Below are 26,902 nucleotides of genomic sequence, written 5' to 3' on the forward strand. Positions count from 1 at the left end.
GCTCTTCAAACTTAGCCGCCCAATTCCCTTCCAGTTTTTGGACGGCTTCCCTGACGCCCTCGCACGACCTGCACGTGAAGCTAGACCCCACCGCGTCTGCTAAATTCTGGAATTTAGTCTCGTCGAGGAAGCACCAGCGCAGGCACTCGTCGCACTGCACTTGCTCCCCGTCCCCCGCGGCCTTCACGTTTTTCGATGTCATCGCTAGGCCTACGTCCCTAGACCCAACGAGCAAGTTCGCCAAATCACTCACGCAAACCCAACCACGACCGCTATCCCAAAACCAAACGTGCGCTGCCCAAACGTGCGCTATCCCAAACGTGCGCTGCAACTGGCGCGCCGCCGCGCGGCTGTCAGAGAAGACACTCATTGAGAAGCCGAGCAGAAGGAAACGTCTCCTTACTGCCGCCGGAATACGAATCCATGCCGCCGTGGAGACGCGTACGCCGTGACCGCGTCGTTAACGCGTAGTTGATCGGAATAATGAATTGCTGCGTAGTCGGCTGTACCAACAGGCACACGTCGTGCCCAGCGGGGACGACGTTTGATGGTTTCTCAACTCGTCCGTGCTTTGTCGGGCAGCGGCAACAGTGGATCACGGCTGTGCGACGGGAAAAGTAAGTTTGGTTCCCGTGACCGTGTCTTTTCTCTCGGCCGTGTCGCGTTCTGCGTTTTTTTTTCTTGTGCCACTAACATCAACACGTTTCAGTGCCGACGGAACAAACTGGGTGCCCTCTCGACACACGAAGATATGCAGCGTCCATTTCGTTGGGGTGCGCCGTCCAAGGATGTGTCGTCCCCGTCGTACGTGCCAACGATATTTCCTGACGAGTACCGTAAGCGGTCCGTTCTTCCGGAAGATAAGGCTGGACGCTATGACAGGTGAGAACTCCGCGAAATAGGCACTTTCTTTTTAAACTAGCCATCAGGTGTTGACATTTTTAGAAGCGATAATTTCTTGGCGACACCCGAGCCAAGACTTCGTCAGTCGGTGTGATCGATGGTTCGTGTGACCGATTTCACTCTAGTGCTGGCAAGGCGCAGCCGCTAGAGCAGAGGTGCGCAAACTGGGGGTCGAAACTCCCCTCTCTGAGAGGTCGCGGGACGATGTGGTCGTGGCTCCTCGAAGAGCTCCCATAATTAACGCAGAAATAGTACGGCGGGGTAGCCATATGGCACTCGGAAGCTTCGAGAGGTCGCTAGAGCATAGCTTGGCTTACACCATAAGTCCCGCAAAAAAGAAAAGCGCAGTGACTTTCTTCACGATCTTCATTCCAACCTTGATGCTAACTTACAAACTGACGCCATCTTTTTAGACTTTGCCAAAGCATTCGATAAGGTACCTCATCAACGTCTACTCTTAAAACTTTCCAGACTAAACTTGCATCGAGAAATTATTGCATGGTTAAAAGAATTCCTCACACGTCGTTCACACTCCATTACTATTAACTACTCCTCTAACCGTCTACCAGTAACATCGGACGTTCCTCAGGGCCCCCTCCTATTCTTAATTTATATTAATAATCTACCACAAAATTTATCATGCCATGTCCGTCTGTTTGCCGACGATTGCGTTATTTATGCTCCAATTACTACTACCGCTGATCAAGAATCCCTTCTGGACAACCTTAACCGCATTCAATCATGGTGCAATCACTGGTTGATGACACTTAATCCCAATAAGTGCAAGCTCATGTCTTTTCGTCGTCGTCACAACCCGCATTTATTTACTTATAAGATTTCCGATTCTCCTGTCGAACTTGTCCCGTCCTATATTTACCTCGGCATCACTATCAGCAATGACTTATCATGGCGCGAGCACGTAACAAAACTAATATCATCTGCGAATAAAAAACTAGGCTTTCTTAAACATCATCTTCACGACGCCCCTCAAAATGTAAAGCTACTTGCTTATAAATCATTAATCAGGCCAAAACTTGAGTATGCATTTGCCATCTGGAATCCACAGCAAGCTTACCTCATTGACTCATTAGAAGCTGTGCAAAACAGAGCTGCCCATTTCATTCACCGCTCATACTCATCCTATATTAGTGTTTCATCTCCCAAGCTACAGTTCCTATTATGCAGTCTTTCCCTCCGTCGCCGTATTTCTAGCCTGTGCCTATTTCACAAATTCTATTATTCCCAGCTCAAACAGCAGCCATACATCTGCGCACCACCATCACGCATGTCTCGCCGAATTGGTCATTTGCTGAAAGTTTCACGCCAACGTGCCCATACGACTACATTTTCCAAGTCATTTTTCCTCCGAACAGCAAGCGACTGGAACGACCTTCCCCATGAAATTGCAGCCATCACCTGTCCATCAACCTTCCTAGAAAAGTTACATCCCACCTGTCATCATGAACAAAAATGTTTTACTTTCTCATGTTAACCCCACCCCTTATGTAAAACCCCCTACAGAGGGGGTCTTTAAGGAAATAAAAATGAAATGAAATGACTTCACACAAACGAGCTGGCCAAGTGCGCATGCACTTTGAGTGGTGCATACTTGGGAGTAAAGAACAGTGCATGTAGCCATTACGGGGGTGATTAAACGCCCGAAGTGTGCAGCATGGGGACAAATTTGCATGCCGAACAAAAATCGAGTCTGTTTATTCTCGTCTTAAGAGATCTGGCAGTCGTTAGTTTTCGTTTGTTTTGGTCTTTCACCAGAGCCTGACAGGGAGAGAAGGGGGAGCAGATTCATGATATGGACCTGTTGGCTGTAAACGAGATTGCTCCAATCTAAAGCAGTTCTACTGCAGCACCTCAGTCCGTGCGTGCTATGTGAGTGTGAGCCAAACATTGCTGATTGCAACTGCTCAAAACTTACAGTAGCAGTGCCCCCCCCCCCCCTAATTAGACAGACATTTTCTCGTTCAATGCCAGCCTGCATTGAGATTATCTAGAGAAGTTGAGGTGTGCATTTTTCTTAGAATTAAGAAGCGGAGAACAGCCGCAGCAACTGCTGCAGATCTCGCCTGCTCCTCAACATCTTTGCCAAACATGGTGCAAGCTGGACCACCTACAGCCACCATGGACGTGCCAGCTTCTTCAGCACCAGCAGTCACACTACTGCTGGAGGAACCTGAAGGCACCAATGGGAATAACGAACCCAAACAACTGCAAGGAGTTGAGGTACGTTCTGCTGTACTACCATAAGGTACTGAGTAAGTGCCCGCTCAAAATTTGCAGATTATAAAAAAAAAGGAATGCAGGGTGGGTGAATAAAAAACAACTGTACATTTATTGTGGCAAACTTGTGCCAAAAACAAACGAAAAGCAGCCTTCACTGCCTTTGTTAAAAGCACATCACCCCAATGCAACACAAAACAACATAATGGTACACTGAAGAGCAATTTGGAACATGAAACGTGCACAGTCCTATCGAGTGTAGAACGGCTTGAGAAGAATAATGTGAACCACCTCGGGTTGCAAATTGCTGCATGAAAAAAGCTGGGTTTTGTCAGCCGCCACTTCATAATTCGAGTCCCCCAGGCAACGAACAATCCTGTAGGGTCTAATCTTTGCTGTTGTTATCCATATTAAAAACCTGCGATGGTAGTTCCCTTCTCGTTCATCACAATGAACGTTCATTCAGTTTCACCTAGTTTCCCAGGGGTACTGTGGTGAGCCTTGCATGGGCTTTTGTGTCTTGGTGTGCATGGTTAGGGCTTCTTGACGTGGCTACAATCGGTATTCAAGGGTTAAGATAAAGCTAGAAAACACCTTGTTCTCTTGTCTGAAAATTATAACATGCCATCAATTTTATGCAGGTCTCAACTCAGACCCTAGAGACACCGTAAGCCCACAGCAAAAGAGTCGTGATGATTGCCCTGTTTGCCGGTGCATGCGAGGCATCCACCTAGGTTGAATTCTTTGCACCTGAACAGCTGACGCAAGTGTCACTGCATTGCGTTTAGAAGAACACCAACCAAAAAGTTTCTACGGCTACCAGTCCTTGGTGGACAAGGAAAACGACGATGCCCAGAGACCTGACTGGGGTGACAGTTACGGTGTTTCTGGCTCTGTTGAGCCTCTTCCCATGGGTAAATGTTAGATCACCTTCGAAATGACACCAATGAGAGTATATTCACAAGTTGCTCAATTTAAATTGAACTGAAAAATAGATATGCTGATATCATGCACGTTATCTAAAGGTGCAGCCTTTTTTTTATATTTGATGTTGATGATGATGTTTTTTTGTTTGATGATGGTGTTTCTCCTCGTTTTCACATGCGCTAGCAGACAGTGTATCTGCTGAAGCTGAGTGAGATATCGATCACAACTAAAACAGAAAACTGACTTCCTGGTCTGGCAATATTTATTTAACGTTAGTGATGGAGAATTGCTTTTAGCACATTGACAGTTTAGGACCATGCTCTCAATAGGAAACCACATGCCCAAACTCAAATCTTAAAACCAGCTGTTCGTACGAGGTGCATAAACATAGGCGCTGGAGAAAGTCAGCCTTTGGAAAGCGTTTAGTATTTCACTAGACGACAGATGCGAAATGGTGTCTGTTCTTGCTGGGTTCAAACGCTGGCTTTGTGCGTACATCCGTTAAACTTTTGACGAAGGAGATGGTGGTGCAGTGAGATCAGGTGCATCTTTTAATCCTTTCACAACGCACTTCAGTGGGCAACTAGCTTGTTTTTACCCGTAGCATGGTCCTCGAGCATCAGTGTGCCACTTTATGTATGAAAACAAATTTTGAGTTCCAAATACAGATCTCAGAAAAGTTTTGCAAAGTGACTGAACCTCAGGCGTGTCAGATGGGTTGGGATCCCATAAGCCAGGAGTTAAAGTTTCCCTGGTCTTCTCAAGCCGAACAACATTTTGACAGTGGACAGCACCACCAACTGCATCAGGATTGCCATTGTTGGACTGTGGTTTGAGAATGAATGAGAAACATATGTCTAAATTGATACTCTGGTGATTTCAAGCTTGCATTTGACAATGCGGTCACACTAGGCGCCAGGGGGACGAACCTAAACATAGTCAACTGCGACATTCAGATAAGAGTGTTGGTGTGAGACACAAAACAGCACTACACAGGAGTGTTTGCATCAATGTGCCAGATGCACAGGCCAGAGGAGCTTAAACTTCGGAGGGATGTCTACCTGCACCAAAATACCGCCTGCTTGTGTTCAGGCATTGGACAGTTTGAAGAAACCACTCATACACCTAAAGCACTAAATCAGCTGAACATTCGTTTCAAAATTGTGGAAGTTTCTGAATTAGCAAAAAAAGAAAAGCTTTGAAGGTTGGTTTCATCACTACTGTAAATGTTGTTCTCACAAAATACCTCTCATTTTACAGGTGCATGGCGAGAGATACTTGGACCAGGCGGTGGACATCAAGCTTCTGCTGTTTCTCGTGAAGATGAAGCATGGCCTCACATTCTCTGCAATAGGCGTTTTGTCAAGAGTGCATCAAACTAGCGCGTCGCGCATTTTCTATGCCACTCTGAATGTCCTGTCCGTCAGTACCGGAGGGTGGATCAAGTGGTTTTCGAGGGATGTGGCACGAGCATCGATGCCTTCCTCTTTCCACCTGAACTATCCCAATTGTAGGGTTATTGTAGACTGTCTGGAAGACAGAATTGAGAAGCCAGGTAAAGTTGCAGATAGGGTAAACTGCTGGAGCAACTACAAGAGTGACTTTACACTGAAATTTCTAGTTGGGATCACGCCATCCGGTTGCATAACATCCATTTCGGATGTGTTTGGTGGCAGGTCGAGTGACACGTACATCATCTCCGACTCTGGATTGATTAACCTGCTGGAACCGGGGGATATGGTGATGGCGGACAAAGGTTTTCCCCATGTAAAGTGCGACTTAAAAAGTAAGGACGTCACACTTGTCATGCCACCATTTGCAAAGGCCAACAAGTACTTTACCAAGGCGGAGATGGAAGAAGCTTATAAGGTTGCATATCACTGCATTCATGTGGAGAGGTGCATCCAACGCATCAAGATTTTTGCCATGTTGAATGAAAGGTTAACCCCAGAGCTCAAGTATCACATCGACGAGATAATGCATGTGTGCAGCGTGCTGGCTAATCTACAAGGTCCTGTCATCAAGACTGTGTGAGTGCTTTGAACAAAAGCAAATGTTTGGACAGCTCTTTTTATTTTTGGTGTATTGTGCAAGCGTGCCCACATTTCGCTCAATAGAAAAGAACATGCTTCACAAGTAAACACTGCTAAAGTTTAATACAGACGTCGGCGCCTCAGCACAGCTGGGAAGTAGTGCCTAAAAAAACCACTCCAATTTCTGCACAACTTTTTTCAGAAAGGAGTCGTTCCTTCTTACTTCGACACATTTCGACCCCTTTGGCAAGTACACGTAAAAGTCACATGTGCTCGCACCTACAACCCATGTCTATTTGAACTTGTGTGTAGAAGTGACTTTCCCGTAGTTGCAGCTTTTGTTCTTCATAGTGGAGATAGTCCACATTTATGTTCTCATTAACAACGGGCTGTGTCTCACACCTGGAAGGGGCCTTGATCTCCAGCAAGCGGATTCCTTGCTTTTTGTCCACCAAACCATCCGGGCTACAGCATAACCATGGCTGCACAGTGCTGATGACAAGTCTCACTTGAATCACCTTGCGCCCCTCTTTGGATATGTACTCTTGCCGTGCGACTGGCTCTTCTGCCACACCGTACGCACCTGCAGCGCTTTTAAAGGAGTCTGGCGTTGCCAGTTGTTTTCTCAAGCTTTCAAAGTCTGCTTGATGTGTCTTCATCCTGTGAGCCTTGGAACTCGCTGAAATTCTCAGTGCCTTCTCACAATGCCACTGTGGGCATCCACTCTGTAGAATCATTTGTCTTGCAATGTTTCTGCATTCATCCTCTGTCACCACTACCTCAAGAAAAAAGTCGTCACTCACTTCTTCAATTGGAGTGCTCTCTGCTTCAAATATTTCGTTGGGATGACCCAGGCGCCCGAGCAGTCTGTCCAAGCTTGCTAGATTTTCCTTTACTTGCTCATCTTGGCGACGCATTATGCCCAAGGGGCAGTTTGAGTTGATTGCTTCACCAGCATGTCATCTGGACGCTTAGATGGGTACATTTCCGAAAACAATACTCCCTTGTTATACATCCCAAGCTGCTTCGCCGATGGCCATTTCCACACATTTGCTATGGACGTCTTCTTGACTGACATATGTAATCACTGCTGCTGAATACTTGCACTGCCTTGAGACACCACCTCTTCAGGTGCAGTGAGCTTGTGTGATGTTCCTGCTGGCATCCAGCTGATGAGAAAAGAAACATATTGACACGTGTACTTATCTTTATCGGGCGACCACGTTTCGCTGCCTAACAAATGTTATCGCACAGCGCAGGACGCGCCTGCATGTATCCGAAGTTTCTGGAAAGTTATCGATTCTTCTATTCGCTGTCTGTTGTCGCCGAACCTTATGCTATCTGATTTCATCGCCTGACGCGAATGGTGTAGAACCTTGTGGAAGGCACGCGGGTCCTAACGATTAGTCTGGGACATTCGATGATTGATGTATAAAAGCCGACGCGCTTGACCCGTTGATCAGATTTTCGACGATCGCCGACCGTGTTCCCGCTATTTTTGTGCTATAAGTGTAGCCTGTTTTGTGGGCACAGGTTTGCACAATAAAAGTTAGTTTTGTCGTTCACAGTATTGCTACTGTGTTCTTCAATGTCACCACCACGCGACAATATGCAAGGCATTTTAATACTGCACAAAATTGAGGGAACAATTTCATAAACATTATTAGCTCACCACGTACCTCTCACAAAATTTGGGAATGCAATGCGAGGTCAGCTAGAGCTGTGCATGATTTATTTATTTGCTAGGAACATGAAGCAGTGAACTGAGTTGCCTAGCATATTAACGTAAACACACCTAGCGGCATGGCACCGCTGCGACTACTCTGTAGAATCAAGCTAGGACGAAGAGTAGCTAGGCTACCAGAACTGTAGGGTCTGCAGGAAAAAACAAAGCGTGGCTTTCTGGCCCGCATAAGTAAGCTGTGCGGACCATGTAATGGCAGAAGTGCATAAACAACACGCTTCTGCGCATTGTGGAATAAACAGTTGAAAGTAGTACCTGTCCTGTGTTTGACCTTCTGTTTGTGCCGTGTCCCTTGTTTGCGCTTTACAAAACATATCTTTTTTTTTGATAGACAACAAAGAAATGGGTCATTACACCGAGCGACAAATTTAAGCGAGAGACTGCGCAAGACACGGTGACATGGCTGCGAATAGTTGTGACCCGAAGCCACGGTCGTAACAAAGGAACGCCGCCTAGCCAGTGGCCGCGATTTCATCTAAGCCATCGATAATTCTAAATAGCCTCAATATTTTGCAAGTACACGGGTAGTGGGTACGCACCAAACATATTCGAAGCATGAAAGAATGATAACTTATCTCGATCGTTATGGAGTAAGCCTCTTGCGAGACGAACGCCTGACGCACGCATTCGGCCTTCCAGACCGACGTTGCCGTCAAAAACATGCCCGCTTTGATGCAGTTTTTCGCTTTTCTTCGTAGAGGCATTGCGGAAGAACGATCCCACTACAATATCTTTAAAGCCAGCTCGAAGGACTAATGCCACGGGCACTTGCACCGCCATAGCTTCCTATGCAAGGAGTCACGACCATCTGCTACTATTCTCAATATTGCACGCAAGTCGCACCGCAAGTGGCGCTGCGTGCGGCTTTCAAGGTGCCCCCTATAGGTCCTGCACGGAGTGTATATTGGAAATAAGGCAGCATCAGTTTTGGGATTCTTGCGGCGCAATTTTAGTCATTTACCGAGTAACTTAAAAACACAGTTGTATTTCAGTCATGTACGTCCAATACATGAATATGGATGTGCTTGTTGGGACCCACACACATCAGAGCTTATAAATAAATTAGAAAAAATCCAGAATAGGGCAGTTAGATTTGTTCTTGGTAACTATAGCCGGCAGCTTGACATGACAAAAAGCAAAAAGAATCGTAGAAGGCATATCAGATTTAAATTTTTCCATGATATTTATTATTCTAAAACAGGTATAAACCGCGAACAATATACCCAGGCACCACACTACATATCAAAGCAACGACCACTGTTTGAAGGTCAGGGAATTTTCTTGTAGGGTTGATGTCTTCCATTATTCCTTTTTTGTTAGAACTGTTCAAGATTGGAACAGTTTGCCATCGAGTATTGTATACATCACAGAAAATTATGCTTTTTTCCACGCATTGAAATAATTTGTTGATGTATTTATTCAATTCTGTAACCTCCCTGCTGTAATGCCCTACGAGGCGATGCAGGTAACTAATAAATAATATAATGTTTTGAGCCTGCAGTGCTTGCAGAGCAGAGTGGCTTCTTTCTTGAATGCAAGCTTTCTCATTCCCATATTCCTAGTCTCGTTGAGGATTGCTCTTCTTGCTCTATAGCCTGGGTCTTTGTGCAAGCTACACTGAAGTGATTGATTGCAGAATCTGGTTTCGTTGCCCCACTTGGTCATGGTCGCCCGTGTTACGTTTCTCGGATGTGGTGACCTGGTAAGTAGCACTGGGAAGCAGTCTCTCGGGATAAGCATTTGCTCCTGCAGTTTGCACACGCACAGTGATTCGTGCTCCCCGTTTGTCCTTTTCTGTTGCAGCCGTGGGCAAATTGTGCTTATGGCCTTTCTCGGCCACGATTAGGCATGAATGGAGACCAGCATATGTGCTTACATGGTCCGACGTGTATGAAGTTGATAGCCACATGGGTTGAAAGGCCCGTAAAAGTGGCTGCCGAAGTGGATGCCCACGAAACTGATTTGTCCATATTGAGACAAAGTGGGGCCCCAAGTGCGAGCCACACATTAGCGAGAGAAAAAGAATGTGCAGGTTGGAAAGGAGTTAATGCTAAAGTGCCGGGTAGTCCATGTTGCTGTGATGGCTGCGGCAGCAGGCGCCTGCGTCACCCAGTTGCTTCGCAATGCACGTTGCTCATCTTTCACGGCGACTGACGGTGCAAACAGGTGGGACAGTCTGTTCAGTTTGCTTGCGCGGCTGGTTGTCACTCGTTACCAGACCGCCATGTATGACGACGATGGTGAGCATCGATTCCATCATATATTAACTTGCAAATTTTATTTCTGCTCTTGCACGAGAATGTACACTGCTTGTCTTCTGCCAATAAAGCCACTCACTTGTGGCTTGTTTGTATGGGCATCAGTACAAGCTCTTTGGTCTCCTGGCAATTAGAACGCAACCAGCTACGCGGCAGCCAAGGCAATGAGGCATGCCGCATAGCCAGCAGGGCGAGCACGGCGCGTACCAGCGTACGCTGCCAGTGAAAAACGGCCATATTGGATTGTGCTCTAAAAAAAGAAACTTCATTTCCGCTAGATGGATGGATGGATGGAATGTCCTACCTAGGTTAAAAAAGAAAGAAAGAAAAAATACTATGAACTCCCAGAACCAAATTTTCTGACCCCTTATTGCGAGCTTCGCCTTTGTACATCTCCATTTTTTGTCGTTTCCCTACTTTTCTTCCACGAATCTTGCAATCGCCTCTTACTAATCTTCATTGCGGACATCTTTACTTTTACACTGCTCTCACTGAACCCATGGGCTGCAAGGAGGCCAGTGGTGCCTAAATTGACTGCTGGGCAGACGTCTTCACATTCTAATAAAACATGCTCCATCGTTTCCCTAGCTTTATCGCAGTAAGCACATGCTTCTTCTTCTTTCTTATATCTCGCTTCAAAAAGTAATGAGCTTCCTTTTGAGTTATCATAAATTTCCTGTTTTCCGCTTCCTGTTTGAGCAGCACCATCTGTCGTCCACCCATGTAAGTTCTATGCGCTTCCGCTGCTTATTTAATATGCTTAGTAATATGAAACTCTATGGCATCAGACAATGCAATTAGGTTTTTAGACTTAAAACTAGCATTCCCTAACAATGGTCACGTCTGCTGGATGTACGCGCCTCGTACCCAGAAACAGCTTCTACCATTCAAGTCATCGCACTCTAAGCTAGTGAAGCATGGCATGCCACCCTTTGCATCAACAATGCTCTCAATAAAAGCTGCCATCATTCAATGGAGCAAAGTTTTCATGAGCAGATTAAGCGTCTACAGGTGGCCGGCTTTCCTGACACTGTTCTCAAAGCAGTAGCCGAGACAAAACTGAAAAAGTTGAAAACATAAACAGAAGGCAGAGACTTAGCACTGCCAATGGGGACAGTAAGCGAGTGGAAGTCATGCCCTATCTCCACAAGGTTTCCCACAATGTGAAAAAAGTTGCCACAAGGCATGGCTTTCGGCTTGTGTTCTCGGCGCCATGCAAGGTGTCAAGTCTGTGCTAGGATTGAAAATCGTAAACCTAGGAGTGCTTGCAGTACCGGTCATAAGTTCACAACTTGCATAAAAAATGTTTATCGCATACCATTGAAGTGTGGTCACGTCTATATAGGCCAGACGGGGCGCTGTATTAATGTCCGCTTAAAAGAACACGAAACGGCCGTCACGTCAGGAGGAGGGGCAAGCCTGCCTACTCATTGCCGAGAGTGCGGCTGTTCTCCTGTTCTAGAAGACACACAACTTATTGGCAGGGGAACCACACAATACGAACGAGAACTGATTGAAGCGTATCATATCCGAAAACATGGTCACAATCAATGTGTTAGTGTACAATCATTATCGCTGTCAAAGAAAGAGATAGCTTATTTAGAAAAATGTGGTTACTAGATGTCATTTTGGGTTTTGTTGATAGTCACGTGGTATGCATGACGCATGCGCACTATGGCTGCCCTGCGAACTTCTGTGTGGTTGTTTTCATTAAACTTGTTGCTAGTCCCAGAGTGTGTCTGTCTACTTCTCTCCTATGTTTGAGGCTTAAAGGCTGGGTTCCATCGTTTCTAAAAGTATGTACCAGCAACAGACTCTTCTTTCCTCCCTATTTGTCCTTTCAGTATGGAGAACGCTAGAATGAGAAGTACCTATTGCAGTCTGTTAGCTAACTAAAATTGGTTTGTTACCTTCTAAATTACTAGTTTTAGGGCCCCCCATGTTGCAATGGCGGTATTGCAACAGCGTGCCAAAGGAGGCTAGAGATATTTACACAATTTTAAGAGTGCCATCTACGATTGAAATATTTGTCCACTAACTTTCCAAAAGTGGGCTGTACATAGAGCCTGCCTCTTGATGCTAATGGGTTCACTGCATCTCTTGTGAAACTTGCATGTCGGCGACAGACCATTGTTTGTAACAGAAGCACACAACAAATTGGACGCCTTGGCAGGCCATTGCAGTCAATGCATGACCAGGCAGTGCTTGCGGTGGTGTTTGTGTGCAACACAGTTTCGGACTAGAAAAAAAAGTCACATTTTCATCTGTGTGCACCTAAACAATTAATGGTTCTTCTAAAATCGCACAAAATGTTCCAGCTCCTTGCAGTGCCCAATTACGACATTTATATTGCAACATGGGCATTAAACCTAGCAATTAAAAATTAATTAACCAAGTTTACTTCATTAGCAAACACTAAACGCCACTTACCCATCCTACCCCAAGGAAAAGACATGAAGAAAGCATACTCGCATCAGTTAAACCCTGTTATAAAAAGATCCATTCATATTTTTTTTAAATAGCCTAGTATATTCATCTGCACCTGTTGTCTGTGTAGTGCCATTGGAAATATGTTTCAGTTGTATAATTAGCGCTAAAAAACACCTTGTCTAATTTTAGTGTGCAATGCACTCTGGTGCCTCTTCTCCAGATTTTCCTTCATGGGAACTAGGCTAATTCTTTATTTGAAAAGACTCGGTTGTAAATTTTCTGTAGATTCCTTAATGGTGTACAGAACAAACCAAATGTCGGACTGACCCACGCTCGACGAGCACCACATTGTGACGAAGCTCAAGCCGATTGACGAGGCTGGCACAGCCCTGCAGCGGCTCAGACAGCACCAGGCCCACATTGGATAGCTGGGTGACCTGCAACCAAAGATTTCCTCATTACCTAATTGCAAAACACAAAGTTAATTGATGACTAGAACGAGTGCATCAACAGTCATGGGCTAAGAAACCGATATACAAAACTGCCAGAGAGTGCTGCTAAAAATACGGCTCTTGTGCAATAGCAACACCAGAACGGATGTGATAATGCAAACGAGGAAACTGTTTAGCATACGTTGTGGTCATCACAGGACTGTTAAAGAAATACCTGAATGTACAATGCTGCACAAAACAACTAAAAGCCACTCGCATGTGCTGTTGCCAGCAATGGGGTTGAATGAACAAAGGTTTGCCTCTTTAGGAGGCAACAAAGAAGCCAGGATAGAGGTAAGTTTAAACACAGAAAAAAAGACTAACTAGTATAAACAACATCATATGATGGAGGCTATACTACATATACAGTCACCAGCCAATTTTTGGAAACAAGGGACTGCAAATGTGTCCGTATAGTGGGGCAGTTTGAGAAAGAAAAGCAAGAGCAAAATCAACTCTCTTATTCACGGGTCGACTTGGTAGTTGCCACCCGATTGCCCATGGATATGCAAGCATCCAACAGTGAATGTGATCTCAGGCCCTATCTCCATTGATGATCACTAAAGCAAATACATAGCAGCAGCAACTTCCCGTGACAGCTTGCCACTTGCCACCATGGCGGTTGGAGATGAATTTTCATAATGGCACACTATGGCATGTTATGAATTAATAAATATTTATTAGAAAGTGGCCAGCCTCCTTCGTTGGTCAAACCGAACTGTCAGTGCCGTGCTGGTTGATATAGGATGGATGGACGGATGCTATGAGCATCCTTTTTGGAACGGGGCGATAGGTTGAGCCACCAAGCTCTTGTTATATTGCCTAATGTCCTACCTATGTTTAAAAAAAAAAAAAAAAAAAGAACGATGAATTCCTATAACCAAACCTTCTCAACCCCTATTGTGAACTTCGTTTTTGTACGCCTCTGCTGTTTGTCGTTTCCCTACTTTTCTTCCACCAATCTTCCAATCGCCTCTTACTAATCTTCACTGCGGACATTTTTACTTTCCCCCTGCTCCCGCTGAACCCAAGGGCTTCAAGGATGCCAGAGGTGACTAAACCAACCGCTGGGCAGATATCTTCACATTCTAATAAAACATGCTCCATTGTTTCCCTAGCTTTGGCGCAGCAAGTACATGCTTCTTCTTCCTTGCTGTATCTCACTTTATAAGTGCATGTTCTAAGGCCTCCTGAGCTCGCTTTGAAAAGTAAACAGCTTCCCTTTAAGTTATCAGAAATTGTTTCTTTCCTGATTTCGTTTTTTCCTCTTAAAAAGTTAATCATAGCATGTTTCTCTTCCATTGCCACCACTCATGAGATCATCTAAGCCTGTCTGATTTTCAACTAAACATTTTTTGTTGCCCTTTTGTTCACCATACAGGTCATAGACTTGCTAGTAAGCTTCCTAGTTCTTTTCTTCCGCTGTCCTTCAATGCTTTTCCTGTGAACACCTGAACACTGTCCCAGTCTAGTTACTTTCTTCCATATTCCTCAGTTGTTCTTCATAATCAATTTCACTGTCAAGTTCCCTTACTTCAAAACTTGTCCAGCCCATATCACCCGGCACAGCTCCATTTGTAGTCTTCCCGTGAGTGCCTAATGCAAGGCGTCCCACTGATTTTTGGTTGCCATTGAGTCCTGGTTGTACCCCTGATTTCAAGCAAACAATCGCATGTCCAAAAGTAAGTCCTGGAACCATTACACCTTTCCACATACCCCTGAGCACCTTGTACCTATTGTATCACCATAAAGCTCTGTTTCATTATGGCTGCATTTTGTGGGGATGCGTAACTCTCACGCCTCCCCTGAGATCTAGTTTTCCCGCATAGCTCGTCTCCTGCAAGGAGGCTTCGCCCGCCGCATGGCCTAGCGCCCGCGGCGGTCGGAGTGGTTGAAGCGCAGTGCGAGAGATGGCGCTAGTGTTGCGCTGCGGCGGGGTTGCTTAGGCGCGGGAAAGAAAGGCTCTTGAGCGGCGGACTGGCGAACGCGCCGGACATACCGCGCGCGCGCGCCAGTCCAGGCTTCTGCGAGACCGTCTCGCGTGGCCGCTTTGGAAGGCGCCACAGTCCGCGTGACCGTACAGGCGAATGACCAGGTGTTGGGATCCAGCATGGGGCGAACATATTCGCTCGCTCGGTGAGTCGGACTTCTAGATTTGTCGCGCGCCCATCGGCATGTTTTGGGGATAGCAACTCGGCTAGCAGGCATTGATCTATGAAAGGTGCAATAAATGCCCTTGTGATTGTTTGCACTACTGTGTTGTCGTTCCTTTGTCCCAAGAGTACGGAGGAGAACCCCGTATCTCCCACAATTTCTATTCCCCTTTACTGTTGTTTCTTCCTGTGTTTCCATATGTCTATTGCCTTTGTTTATACATATGCAAAGGTATTTATATTCTTTTACTCGAGGTATTTCCTGGTGCTGTATTGCCACTGTCTATTCACTGTTTTCATTGAATAACATAACACTTGATTTTCTAACGCTTAATTTCAAACCTAAATTCCACTCTGGATACTTCAATACACTGGGTAAGGACAAATAAGTTATCATCCAGACACCTACCTATTCTGAAGTCATCCTTAAATTCTCCCAAAATGCCATTATTCTCTGCCCATGCTTGCAGCTTTAATTTAATTGCACCTGGATACTATTACCGATGTAATGGTCAACGGTCTGTATGAGTGAATTCTTTCCCCCCCCCCCCTTACCTTTATAAATTAAATTCATTCTATGTTGTCACCTACTGTCTGGTATTCGTCTACCTTTTAAAGATTTTCTACTGTTTTCAACAGAGCTTCCTTACTTTTTGGCCCTAGTTCATTAATCAGCCTAACGGGAACCTTGTCTAACCCTGTGGCTGTGCACTTAGGAATTTTCTCTTCAGCTTTCTTCCAGTTAAAATTTGTCAGCACAAGCTCCTTTTCTATCGGGCTCTCTTTCATGCTCTTTTTTTCCTCAAGTACAACCTCGTCATTGCCTTGGAAAGATTCGGCTGTTATTTTTCGGATGTAATTTAATGCCGCTTCCCCTTCCAGTTTGTTTCCATCTTCGTCTAGGATATGTTGTTATATTGTTGTTGACTTCCTGCATTATAATTTTATGTGGTTCCAAAACATTCTAGGTGAGGCCTCCTTTCTCTCACGTATTTCTGACAACCAACGTTCACTTTCACCTCTTAATTTTGCTTGCACCAGTATTTGAACCATAAACTTTTTCTCCCGGTATATTTCCATTTACTGGCCACTTCATCCTGTGGCAACTGCGCCTTCTTTGCCTGCCTATGCTCTCGGGATTCTTTCTGTCGTTCGGCGATTGCTTCTCGTATGTCCCTCTTCCACCAGCTTTTCGGTATCTTTTTTCCTTTCCAACGAACATGTTTCTCTTTCCGTATATCTGTCGTTATTACACTTAGAAGCTCACTATATTCCCACTCTTGGCCATTTGCAAAGTTCTTCCTCGACTTTTGTGACTATATTTGTTATTTGTTAAATGTTCAAATTTGTAGTCGCCATTTTGTGCTCCTTGCTCTCTTTCCCAACTACATATCCCACTTTCAAAATGATGCGTTTATGGTCACTCTCTATGCTGCTATACCCTTCCTCTTCAATGACCACATCTCTCAGCTTAATGTGACGAGCATGTGACGCCTCCTTGGGCATAATCTTCGTTGGCCTGCCAGGCTCGGTGGGCAACATTGATCATCGCACCAAATAAACACCGATGAACACAGCTAATCATCGTCAGTCATCATTCACCACCACCTCGCTAGGGAGCGTCTCCCTGATGGAGGGTGCCTCGAGCACCCCCTCGTCCACGAACCCGGGCAGATTGTAACACTTATATCACGAATTCTCCCCGTCATCAGACAGTAATCAATGGTCGATTTCCGATTTCTCACATCACACGTGGTCTGCCCATCACATTTTGGCCCTGTATTCATGATAACAAGATTATGTTGCTCATAAGGATGTAGCATTGGCTCCCCGTTGTTGTCGGTATAGCCATCTAGATCCTGTATGTGAGCATTCATGTCACCTAATAGGATAATTTCGGCATCATTCCCGAAACCCTTAATATCAGCAGTTAGGCATTTCACTAACTCTTGATTCTTCTCTGCAATTATTTCCAGTCCCCAAATATGTTATGCCCAGCCAAGTTTTCTTGCCACTCATTGTACAGGATAACCAAAGATGCTCTTGACATTTTCAATTTACTCTTTTCCGTGTGGCTCCCTGATGGATGAGCATTCCGACTCCCACTCCCTTTCTGTCCGATTTAGTTTTGTTGCACCCTTCCCAAACGTAATTCTCAATCAATCAATCAATCAGTCTCTAAGATGCATTTCTGTAACCGCATATACCCCTATTTGTTTTGTACTTAACAGCTCCTCAATCTCTACCCACTTTTCCTTAATTCTGCCGCACTGCATGTTTATGTAGCCTATTGCATGGCGAGCTCTCTTGTTTTCCTACTTCTTCTGTTATTGACAGTGATGCTATTCTGAGGTTCCCCTAGGGGACCTTCTTCATTACTACCTACACTGGCCTTCTGAGCGCCCTCCAAAAAAGCAACCGCACGACCAGCAAGTCGCCAGCCCACTTCTCGTCCAAGCCTATGATTGAAGTGGATCCCGTCTCGTTGAAAGCCACCACACCTTCTCATTTCCCTGTTTACTTGAACAACTTCGACACCTTTCTCTCGGCTCATTGTCCATATAGCCTCCTTAGCAGCGTATCAGGGCGTTGATCTTGTTCTTTTCACACTGCATCCAGTTGTGGAAGGCTGCAACGTAGGTGACGTGGCTGATTACGAAGGACTGCACAAGCCGAATCAAGCTTTCCTCCTTCATCCCGGCCTTGCGGTTGGCGACCCGTCTGATGAGAAGTATTGCGTTGGTAATCGTGGCTGTAAGGCGGGAAATGGTCTCGCCGTTGCCCCGTCGCTTGTCTATAATCATGCCGAGCACCCGGATTTTGTCGACCTCCAGGATCACTTGGCCGTTCCTCGTCACGATCTTGATGGCCTCGTAATCCCTCGCTGCGCTCTTGTTACGTCTGACGTACTGTAACCGCATATACCCCTATTTGTTTTGTACTTAACAGCTCCTCAATCTCTACCCACTTTTCCTTAATTCTGCCGCACTGCATGTTTATGTAGCCTATTGCTGGTGGCAACACCAGCAGTTCTGACATGCTCGGTGAGCAGATCAAACCGGAACCGTTCAGCTGGTCTTCGATCGCGTCGACAGCTTCTTGCAGCGTGCTCTCAATGTGACTTAGCTGCCTCCCGTGATGTCATCGGCGTAGATGGTGTGCCGGACACCCTCGACGTGAGAGAGTCACTTGGCCACCCCGATCATAACGAGGTTGAATAACAACAGCGAGATGACCGAGCCCTGGGGGGTCCCGACACTGCCGAGCCTCTTCTCTTGGAGCCGTAGATCGCCGGCGCAGAGCTCGGCAGTCCGCCCCGTCAGAAAGTCCTTGATGTAATTGTACATTCTTGCGCCCATGTTGAGTCTGGACACCTGGGCTAGGATCGCTTACAAGGCGGCGCTCAGACTATTCGAGTGTACGAACATCAACAAGCTCCTAAGCCTGGGGGTACACAATACCCTCGAGGAAATTGCGGAAGCGCAACGGACCGCCCAGCTGGAGCGGCTCTCTATGACCGAAGCCGGCAGGCTTCAATACTTGGGCTTCACGCCCGGGGCGAAAAAGGCGAGTAGCGACATTTCTGTCCCGGACGGTACTCGGCGCCTGATTCGGGTAGACCTCATCCCGAGAAACATGAACCCGGAGTTTAACAAGGAAAGAAGAGCGGCGAGGGCCAAGGCCCTCATCGACTTTCACGCCAAGGACGAGCACGCAAGGTTCGTGGATGCGGCAGAATATCAGGGAGATTGCGCGGCGTTCGTAGCTACCGTCATCGAGGCGTCGTCCGGCGCGACGAGGGCAGCGGCGAGCTTACGGGTCCGCGAGGCGTGTCAGGCGGAGGAGGTGGCCATTGCCCTGGCCATTGCCGACCCCGGGTGCCAGACAGTGTTGTGCGATTCGCGAAGTGCAGTGCGGAATTATGCAAAGGGCAAAGTGTGTGGTGAGGCTGTGCGCGTTCTGTGCTCGGCTGACCTGCAACGAAAAAATCGGTATGTTAGAGTCAAGTGGTTCCCGGCGCAGGCGGGCAACGATGAGTCGGCGAAGCACGATAACCACAACGAGACGGCACACGCAGTGGCGCGAGCGCTAACCAACCGCGCCGCTGCAACCGACCGTCCAATGTGGTGTAGTGCCAAGGACCGCATGACGACGTTCAACAAACTTACACAGTTCCACCGCCTGGCTCGAAGGACTTTCCCACCCCCGCACCCGGGGCTGAGCCGAGCGGAGGCGGTGCTGTTCAGACAATTGCAAACTGGGTCCTTACCCACCCCAGTGTTAATGACTCATCTATACCCGAAATTATATGTGAGAGTGATGTGTGCCAGCGGGAGAGGGCCACCCTGACGCACATCCTATGGGATTGCACCAAGTTCCCTGACGAAGCTTCGACAACTACAACGATTTCGCCGCGACTCGCGACTGCGGCGGAATGCTACGACCACGAAATCCAAACCTGGGCCGTCCAGCAGTTCTCGGCGGCTCTTGAAAGACAAAGGCCGAGCGAAACCGACGGAACGTTGCCCCTCAGGGCGACCGACCGCAGGAGTAACACGCGCTGGAGTTGAGTAGAGACCACCCGCTGAGAAGACGTCACGGCCCGCGTCACAGCGCCATTTAGTCATGGTGTCGTTCTGCAGGCGACTACATAAAGTTGTTTCTCTCTCTCTCTCTCTCCTTAGCAGCCACTGCGGCTCTTTATATGTTACTGTCACGAACAGGCACCTCCAGCACCATGCACCCCGATCTGCAGCTGAGGGGACAGCTCGCTCAAGTCATCTACCCCCTTCGCCAAGCACTGGGCTAGTCCTGTCCCTTTCCTGCTTAGGACACCATTTAGCCGACCTGCTACTACAACAAGGTTGCGCTCGTGGGAATTTACCGCGAGCTTTGCTTTTTCTCGCTCTATGACAGCGCCCAATGCCCGCCCTGGAAATGTCCCTACTGTCACTCTTTTATCGCCTTTCACCCTACCCACAATTGCTTCTGGGCACCTTGTTTGAGTCGCCAGCTATAATCACCCTTCAACTATCTCCTACTCTCCCTGCTTCCCTTTGTAATCCTTTTCCGTGTGATTCGGACTTGACAAGGGGCATTTAATTTCATTTATTTGCTCTAGGGCCGTTAGGCATTATAGACGAATGGGTAATGGGTAGGAATACATGTGTGGAAGGCAGATTAATAAAGATGATCATATACAGCAGACTTGAAGGCTTCGGGTACTGTGATTGACACAATGGAGGCAGGAAACTGGTTACGGTACACACTGGTCTTCGGAACAAACGAATCAAAACAAAAATTAGTCCTGCAGCTTGGAACGCCAGGTTTGAACCGGTGGTCCATGTGGGATGAAAAGTAAGTGGGAGAAATAGAAGGTGATTGCTTTAGAGTTTCACTGGTGAAATATATTTTGTGAGAGGCATAAACGAGAAATACGACGGCATAAGGAAAGGTCAGGAAGATCTAATGTTTTCTTCAGAAGTGTTACACTGGCTGAACGAGAATAATTAAAAAGTATAACACGAACAGAGCGATTTTGAATGGATTCGAGAACTTGTATGAGTGATTTGGTGTGGGGATACTATACTCTACTTTCGGGTGCACAAAAGTCTTATACAGAAGTAGTTTTAGGAACACAGGAGCCCGGGAAAAATTATGCCGAAGATAACCAAGTGATCGGTTAGCATTATTAGTGATATGTTCAACATGCATTTTCCATGATAAGTTGGCAGTAATGTACATGCCAAGATACTTTTAATCAAAGACGACAGAAGGGAGAGTTATTCAGGAAGTAGGTGCAGGAAGACTGGTTAGGCGTATGCATTCTCATTGCTTTGCGCTTACCAATATTTAGCTTCATAGACAAGGTGTGACACCAAGTGGAGATGTTATCCAGATCTCACTGAAGAGTGACTGCATCAGAAGGTTTATATATTTGCCTATACAATACACGAAGAAGAAGATTGGATTTATTGATAGGAAAGACAGAGAGGTCGACCTGAGCTAGTGCGCTCTAGTCTGCTACTCTGCACTGGGGAAGAGGGAAGGGGAGTGAAAGTACTGGGATGGATGATGATGATAAGAGAAGTGGTGAGTGCTTATGTACATGAGACAGTGGTCTTGCTAGAGCCGCTCGTCGAGCTTGGTGTCCTGCAGAAACTTTAACAATACTTTTGTTGCACGTATTGAAGTTGCAGTGTCAGGCCATGGGCCGAGGATAGCTTCCTCCGACAGTGGTTGCCTGCCAACGCTGGCTAAGAAACTTTCTAACGTCCTTCGCTCCAGCATATATGTTGGGCAGTCGCACACACAGTAGGTGTTGCAGTGTTTCAGGCGTCTGGCAGTGATCACAATCAGGGCTGTTCGATTGGCCGATAAGGTGTGCGTAGCGACGGGTGAAAGCAACACCGAGCCGAATTTTGTGTAACTGACGTTTTGCTCTGTGTAAGCTTCAGGGGCAAACAGAATTTACCGTCTGGGTCAATCATGTGTAGACGTCTGTGAATGTTGTTATAGTGGGCTCTGTAAGCTTTTGTAAGGTCCTGCATGAGTGCCTTAATCATGGAGTTGGTGTCAGGTCGCGAGTAGGCAATCCGTACTTCATCAGAGGAAGAGGATGCCGATCTTGCCTCACTGTCAGCGAGTTCATTGCCAAAAACACCACAATGACTCCTATACAATACACAATCAGCATAGAGTCCAATATGCGAGTGAATGGAACCAGGAAGGGAGTTAATATAAATTAGGAAAAGCAGGGGACCTAGTGCGGAGCCTTGGGGAACTCCGGATATTACGGGGCATACAGGTCCATCACAGTTCCCACATTCCCGCTTCGCAAATCAATATTAAAGAAAACGATTTCATTTTCTATATACGTAGAGTCCCGATTCGATGATCGACTGCACATATTTCTGTCGACTTTGAGGCACGAGAAACATAATAGCACAAGTATGGGTTTCTTTTGTAGCAATTGCTACGAATGGGTGGATGTATTGATTCATTCTCTCCACCTTGCGGCTTTCCACAGAACTATTACGTCAAGCGCCCACCTCTGAGGCTGCACGTGCTTAGAAGATTGGCAAGCATGCACGTTGGCAGCTCTGTAGCTTGTAATACATTTTCGAACCTTCAGAGCAGCGTACGTTTGTGCCCTCTGTCGTCCTTTGTACGTCATAGCTGATACGCACCGCAACTTCACACGGTAAGGACGGCGTGGATTATTTAGGCTACTGAGGGCTGGCTGGAGGTCGGGATGTTGGCATTCGATCGTACATGTGCTATTTACAACCATTCACAATGAGATCTTGCGATACGCACTTGACAAATGTTGCGTACCTAATTTTAGCGCACGCGATACATTCGGAGTCGTCATGGCACAGCGTCAGCGCTCGTTCAGATACCTTATTAAAGAATAGCTACCAAAACAGAAAAAAAAACTGTCACCGAATTTGCACAACGATCCGTTTAGCTGTACACGAAGCTACTCGTTTAGCTACTCGTTTACTCCGTTATGCTGTACACAAAGTTACTCTGAGCTAGAAAGCCAACGCGAACGCTTAAAGCACACCGCCTTGCCATGCATGCATTCACTGTACGAAAGGTCATCTGCTACACTCAAGCGGTGTAGGCGGCGCCACGTTCGAGGATGGAGCGTGAAAAAGAGGAGAAACGAGGAGGAATGAAGGCGGAGGAGGAGAGTGTCGCTACTTCACGAAGTTTAAAGGGCTTTACTTCGCATGGGTGGCCATCATAGGCACAGCAGCCGAATGCTTCGCAGCCTCCGATTGGTTGACGCCGGCGACGCGCCGCAGCCACTCACTGGTGCATGCCGGTGAAGCTCCGCCTCGCGTCACCGAACTTCTAGCATCGGCAGTCGACATAATCACTGCGCGTTGTCACGCTTCGCCCTGTTCCCAACCAACGCTTTTGACGCTTCAGCACCTGCCGAAGCTTTCCGACGTGTGCCAGTGGTCGGTAGAAAAGAATGCCAGCACTCTCGCCAGCCCAGTATTAATAACCACGACGCCAAACGTACTAGCGCATGAACGCTCCGCAATGCGTTTATCAAACGCTTCTCCAACACTCTATCGACATGACACGTTGAAACGAGTTGGAAACTGTGCTGCGGAAAGAAACGGGCCCCAACAGAAATAAGTGCATGTGGCAGTGCTCCCCCACGCAAGGGCATCATCACAAGGCTGCAAAGCAAACAATGCAAACAAAACATGAAACTCGCGAGCAAGTAACGAAAAAAAAAAAAGAAATACAAAACAAATGATTGTCTGCGAGTCCCCTAACGCTGAAAAAACTTAATGCGCAGGTCATGGACGACTTCAGGGCGCGCTCCGCGTCGTTGAGCTAGCGCGACTCCACCCGGAACAACCTCGCATGTGAGCGGCCCAAGGTGCCATGTGATCTTATAGGGACCAAAGTAGCAACAGAGGAACTTCTCACTGAGACCCCGACAGCGAATCGCTGTCCACACAATCACTAGGTGCGAAGTCTTGTTCCCGTCAACTCAAATTGTAATGTCGGGCATCGGTGTGTTGCTGCCGCTTGATGAGCGTTCCGGCAAGTTGACGGGCTTCCTCGGCACGTTGTAGAAAGCCGGTAACATCTTTATCAATGCTCCTGTCGTCAACGTGTGGTAGCATGGCGTATAGCGTAGTAATGGCTTCTCTGCCATAAACAAGTTTGAAAGGAGTCATATGCGTTGTATCTTGCTGCGCCGTATTATACACGAACGTGGCGTAGGGGAGAACTTCGTCCCATGTCTTGCGCTTGACGTCCACGTACATGGCGAGCATATCGGCAAGGGTTTTGTTTAAAGGGCCCCTCATCAGGTCTGGCCATTTTGAGCTGACGAGCGCAGAGCATACATTGCGCGATAATGATCGTGTCTGCAAAATATTACATCGCTACATGCCGCGTAAAGATCTTAAATTTCAATCAGAACGCCGTTTTTCTTTCTCTTCAAGGCCACCGCGCTCCGAGCCGGACGGTGACGTTGTTGTGCCCCTGCGCCAATATAGTCGTGCCCGCAGTGTGACATCGCTCGTGGTGACACGTGACTTTGAGAATTATTCAAGACAACATCTTTTATCTGTGTGATCTGTTGCTTGAATCGACGAATTGAAGTTTAGAGAAATACTAAAACACAAACGGAATGTCCGCGTGTTTTTTGTTTTACTTCGCACCAAAGCAAGAGATGTACTTCCGCTTCGTCTGCTTGTTCCTACTGTCGTGTGCAGGTAGCCAAAATAAACCATTTTCTACCGTGATCATGCTCTGCAATACGCTTGTGTCTGCCTCAGTATTCATGTAGCACTGAATTATACCGCTAGTCATGTTTCCTTGTGCACAGCGTGCAAAATCGTGCGCTGCACGAACGAGACAATAGCTTGCGCGCGACACTGTCGGCGGAAATGCGTAACACCGGAAAAAAAAAAAAGCAAGGAGAAAAAACGAAGGAAGGGCCCGTGATGTATGCGTCACGCAATCCTCGATGTGCGGTATAGGAGAACGCAGGGAAGGAATTTCACTTGCGGAGGCTGGAGAGGGCGAGTGGACAGTCTCTCTATGCAGTGGAGCTCGCCTCCTGAAACCATGGGTTCGCGGCACTGAAATATTTCTATCTGGGCAGATTTGAAAACTTTTTGCGGCAGCATGCTCCCTAGAGGACACGTAACAACTTTTAGCATATAACCAAAATTTGCTATGGGACCTGTTGAGGGGCCCTTTAAGCGTTCCGTCAGGCCGTTCGTCTGGGGGTGGTAGGCAGTAGTTCAGTGATGGCATGTGTAGCTGAAACGCAGAAACTGCTCCGTGAGCTCAGCAGTGAACGCCGTTCCCCTGTCGGTAATGAGAACCTCGGGTGCACCATGCCGGAGAACGATGTTCCTCACAAAGAATCTTGCGAGCTCGAGTGCACTTCCTGACGGTAATGCCTTTCTTTCAGCGTAGTGCGTCAGGTGGTCCGTCGCCACTACTATCAACTTGTTCACGCAAGTCGACGTCGAGAATGGACCGAGCAGGTCCCTCCCGAATTTTTGAAAGGGCTTCGTCGGTAGGTCAATAGGCTGCAGGAGGCCAGCCAGCCTAGCAGGCGGGGTCTTATGGCGCTGACAGTCACAGCAGTCCTTATATAGTGAGCAACATCGACATTGAGACGTGACAAGTAGTATTTTTCCAGAGTTCTTAGTAAACTACGAGCGAATACTAGATGTCTTACAGTAGGCTCGTCGTGGGATGCTTCTAAAATCTCATGCCGCAAATTGTCTGGCATGACTAGGAGGTATGTCAAACTATTTGGTGCGACATTCTTCTTCCAAAGTACGCTATTCCATAGCACAGCGACGAGATGGCACACCTGTATGTCTTGGGCGGTGAATCAATGTTGCGGGCTAAGAAGTCAATGAAACGGTGCAGGTCGGGATCAGCGCGTTGGTTGTGCGTGAAGTTACTAGCACTTATCAGCCCAAGAAAAGCGTTGTCAGCTCTTCACAGGCAGTCAGCGTCGGAATGTTTTCTCCCTGACTTATAGACTACTGTCACGTCAAACTCCAGTAGGCGTAAGCTCCAGCGAGCCAGGCAACCTGACGGGTCCTTCAGGTTGACGAGCCAGCACAAAGCATGGTGGTCAACGACAACCTTGAATGCCTTGCCATACAAAGTAGGGTCGAAATTTTGTGTGCGCCCAGACGACGGCGAGGCACTACTTTTCGGTCGTTGAATAACTGCATTCAGCCTTCAACAGAGACCTGCTGGCGTATGCGATGACTCGAATTATGCAAAGGGCAAAGTGTGTGGTGAGGCTGTGCGCGTTCTGTGCTCGGCTGACCTGCAACGAAAGAATCGGTATGTTAGAGTCAAGTGGTTCCCGGCGCAGGCGGGCAACGATGAGTCGGCGAAGCACGATAACCACAACGAGACGGCACACGCAGTGGCGCGAGCGCTAACCAACCGCGCTGCTGCAACCGACCGTCCAATGTGGTGTAGTGCCAAGGACCGCATGACGACGTTCAACAAACTTGCGCAGTTCCACCGCCTGGCTCGAAGGACTTTCCCACCCCCGCACCCAGGGCTGAGCCGAGCGGAGGCGGTGCTGTTCAGACAATTGCAAACTGGGTCCTTACCCACCCCAGTGTTAATGACTCATCTATACCCGAAATTATATGTGAGAGTGATGTGTGCCAGCGGGAGAGGGCCACCCTCACGCACATCCTATGGGATTGCACCAAGTTCCCCGACGAAGCTTCGACAACTACAACGATTTCGCCGCGACTCGCGACTGCGGCGGAATGCTACGACCACGAAATCCAAACCTGGGCCGTCCAGCAGGTCTCGGCGGCTCTTGAAAGGCAAATGCCGAGCGAAACCGACGGAACATTGCCCCTCAGGGCGACCGACCGCGGGAGTAACACGCGCTGGAGTTGAGTAGAGATCACCCGCTAAGAAGACGTCAGGACCCGCGTCACGGCGCCATTTAGTCATGGTGTCGTTCTGCAGGCGACTACATGAAGTTGTTTCTCTCTCTCTCTCTCTCGTTCAAGCCGCCCTTTGTTTGGACCAATACAGCGCCAAGCCCTACGCCACTTGCTACTGTGTGAACCTCAGTGTCGGTATCTCATGAAAATGCCCAAGTATTGGCGGCGGCTGCAGATGTCGCTGGAGTTCCCGGACTGAGTCTTCTTGTGGCTGTTGCCATACAAACTTCATGTTAGCT

At 47.3% G+C, this 26,902-nt stretch overlaps 1 protein-coding gene and 2 pseudogenes across 1 annotated transcript in view; 1 reads left to right on the forward strand and 2 right to left on the reverse strand.

Moving 5' to 3' along the window:
• Nucleotides 1-26,902, reverse strand: part of LOC126545589 (protease-associated domain-containing protein 1) — a 112,252-nt gene that overhangs the window by 52,020 nt on the left and 33,330 nt on the right. Inside the window, exon 3 of the mRNA XM_050193507.3 lies at nt 12,858-12,967. Within this exon, the coding sequence (XP_050049464.1) occupies nt 12,858-12,967 (110 nt within the window). The remainder of the gene's footprint in view (nt 1-12,857; nt 12,968-26,902) is intronic.
• Nucleotides 375-6,112, forward strand: LOC126545586 (uncharacterized; annotated as a pseudogene).
• LOC126545588 (uncharacterized) lies at nt 6,217-8,597 on the reverse strand (annotated as a pseudogene).

The sequence above is a fragment of the Dermacentor andersoni genome, chromosome 1, assembly GCF_023375885.2.
Source record: "Dermacentor andersoni chromosome 1, qqDerAnde1_hic_scaffold, whole genome shotgun sequence".
NCBI classification, from domain to species: Eukaryota; Metazoa; Arthropoda; class Arachnida; order Ixodida; family Ixodidae; genus Dermacentor; species Dermacentor andersoni.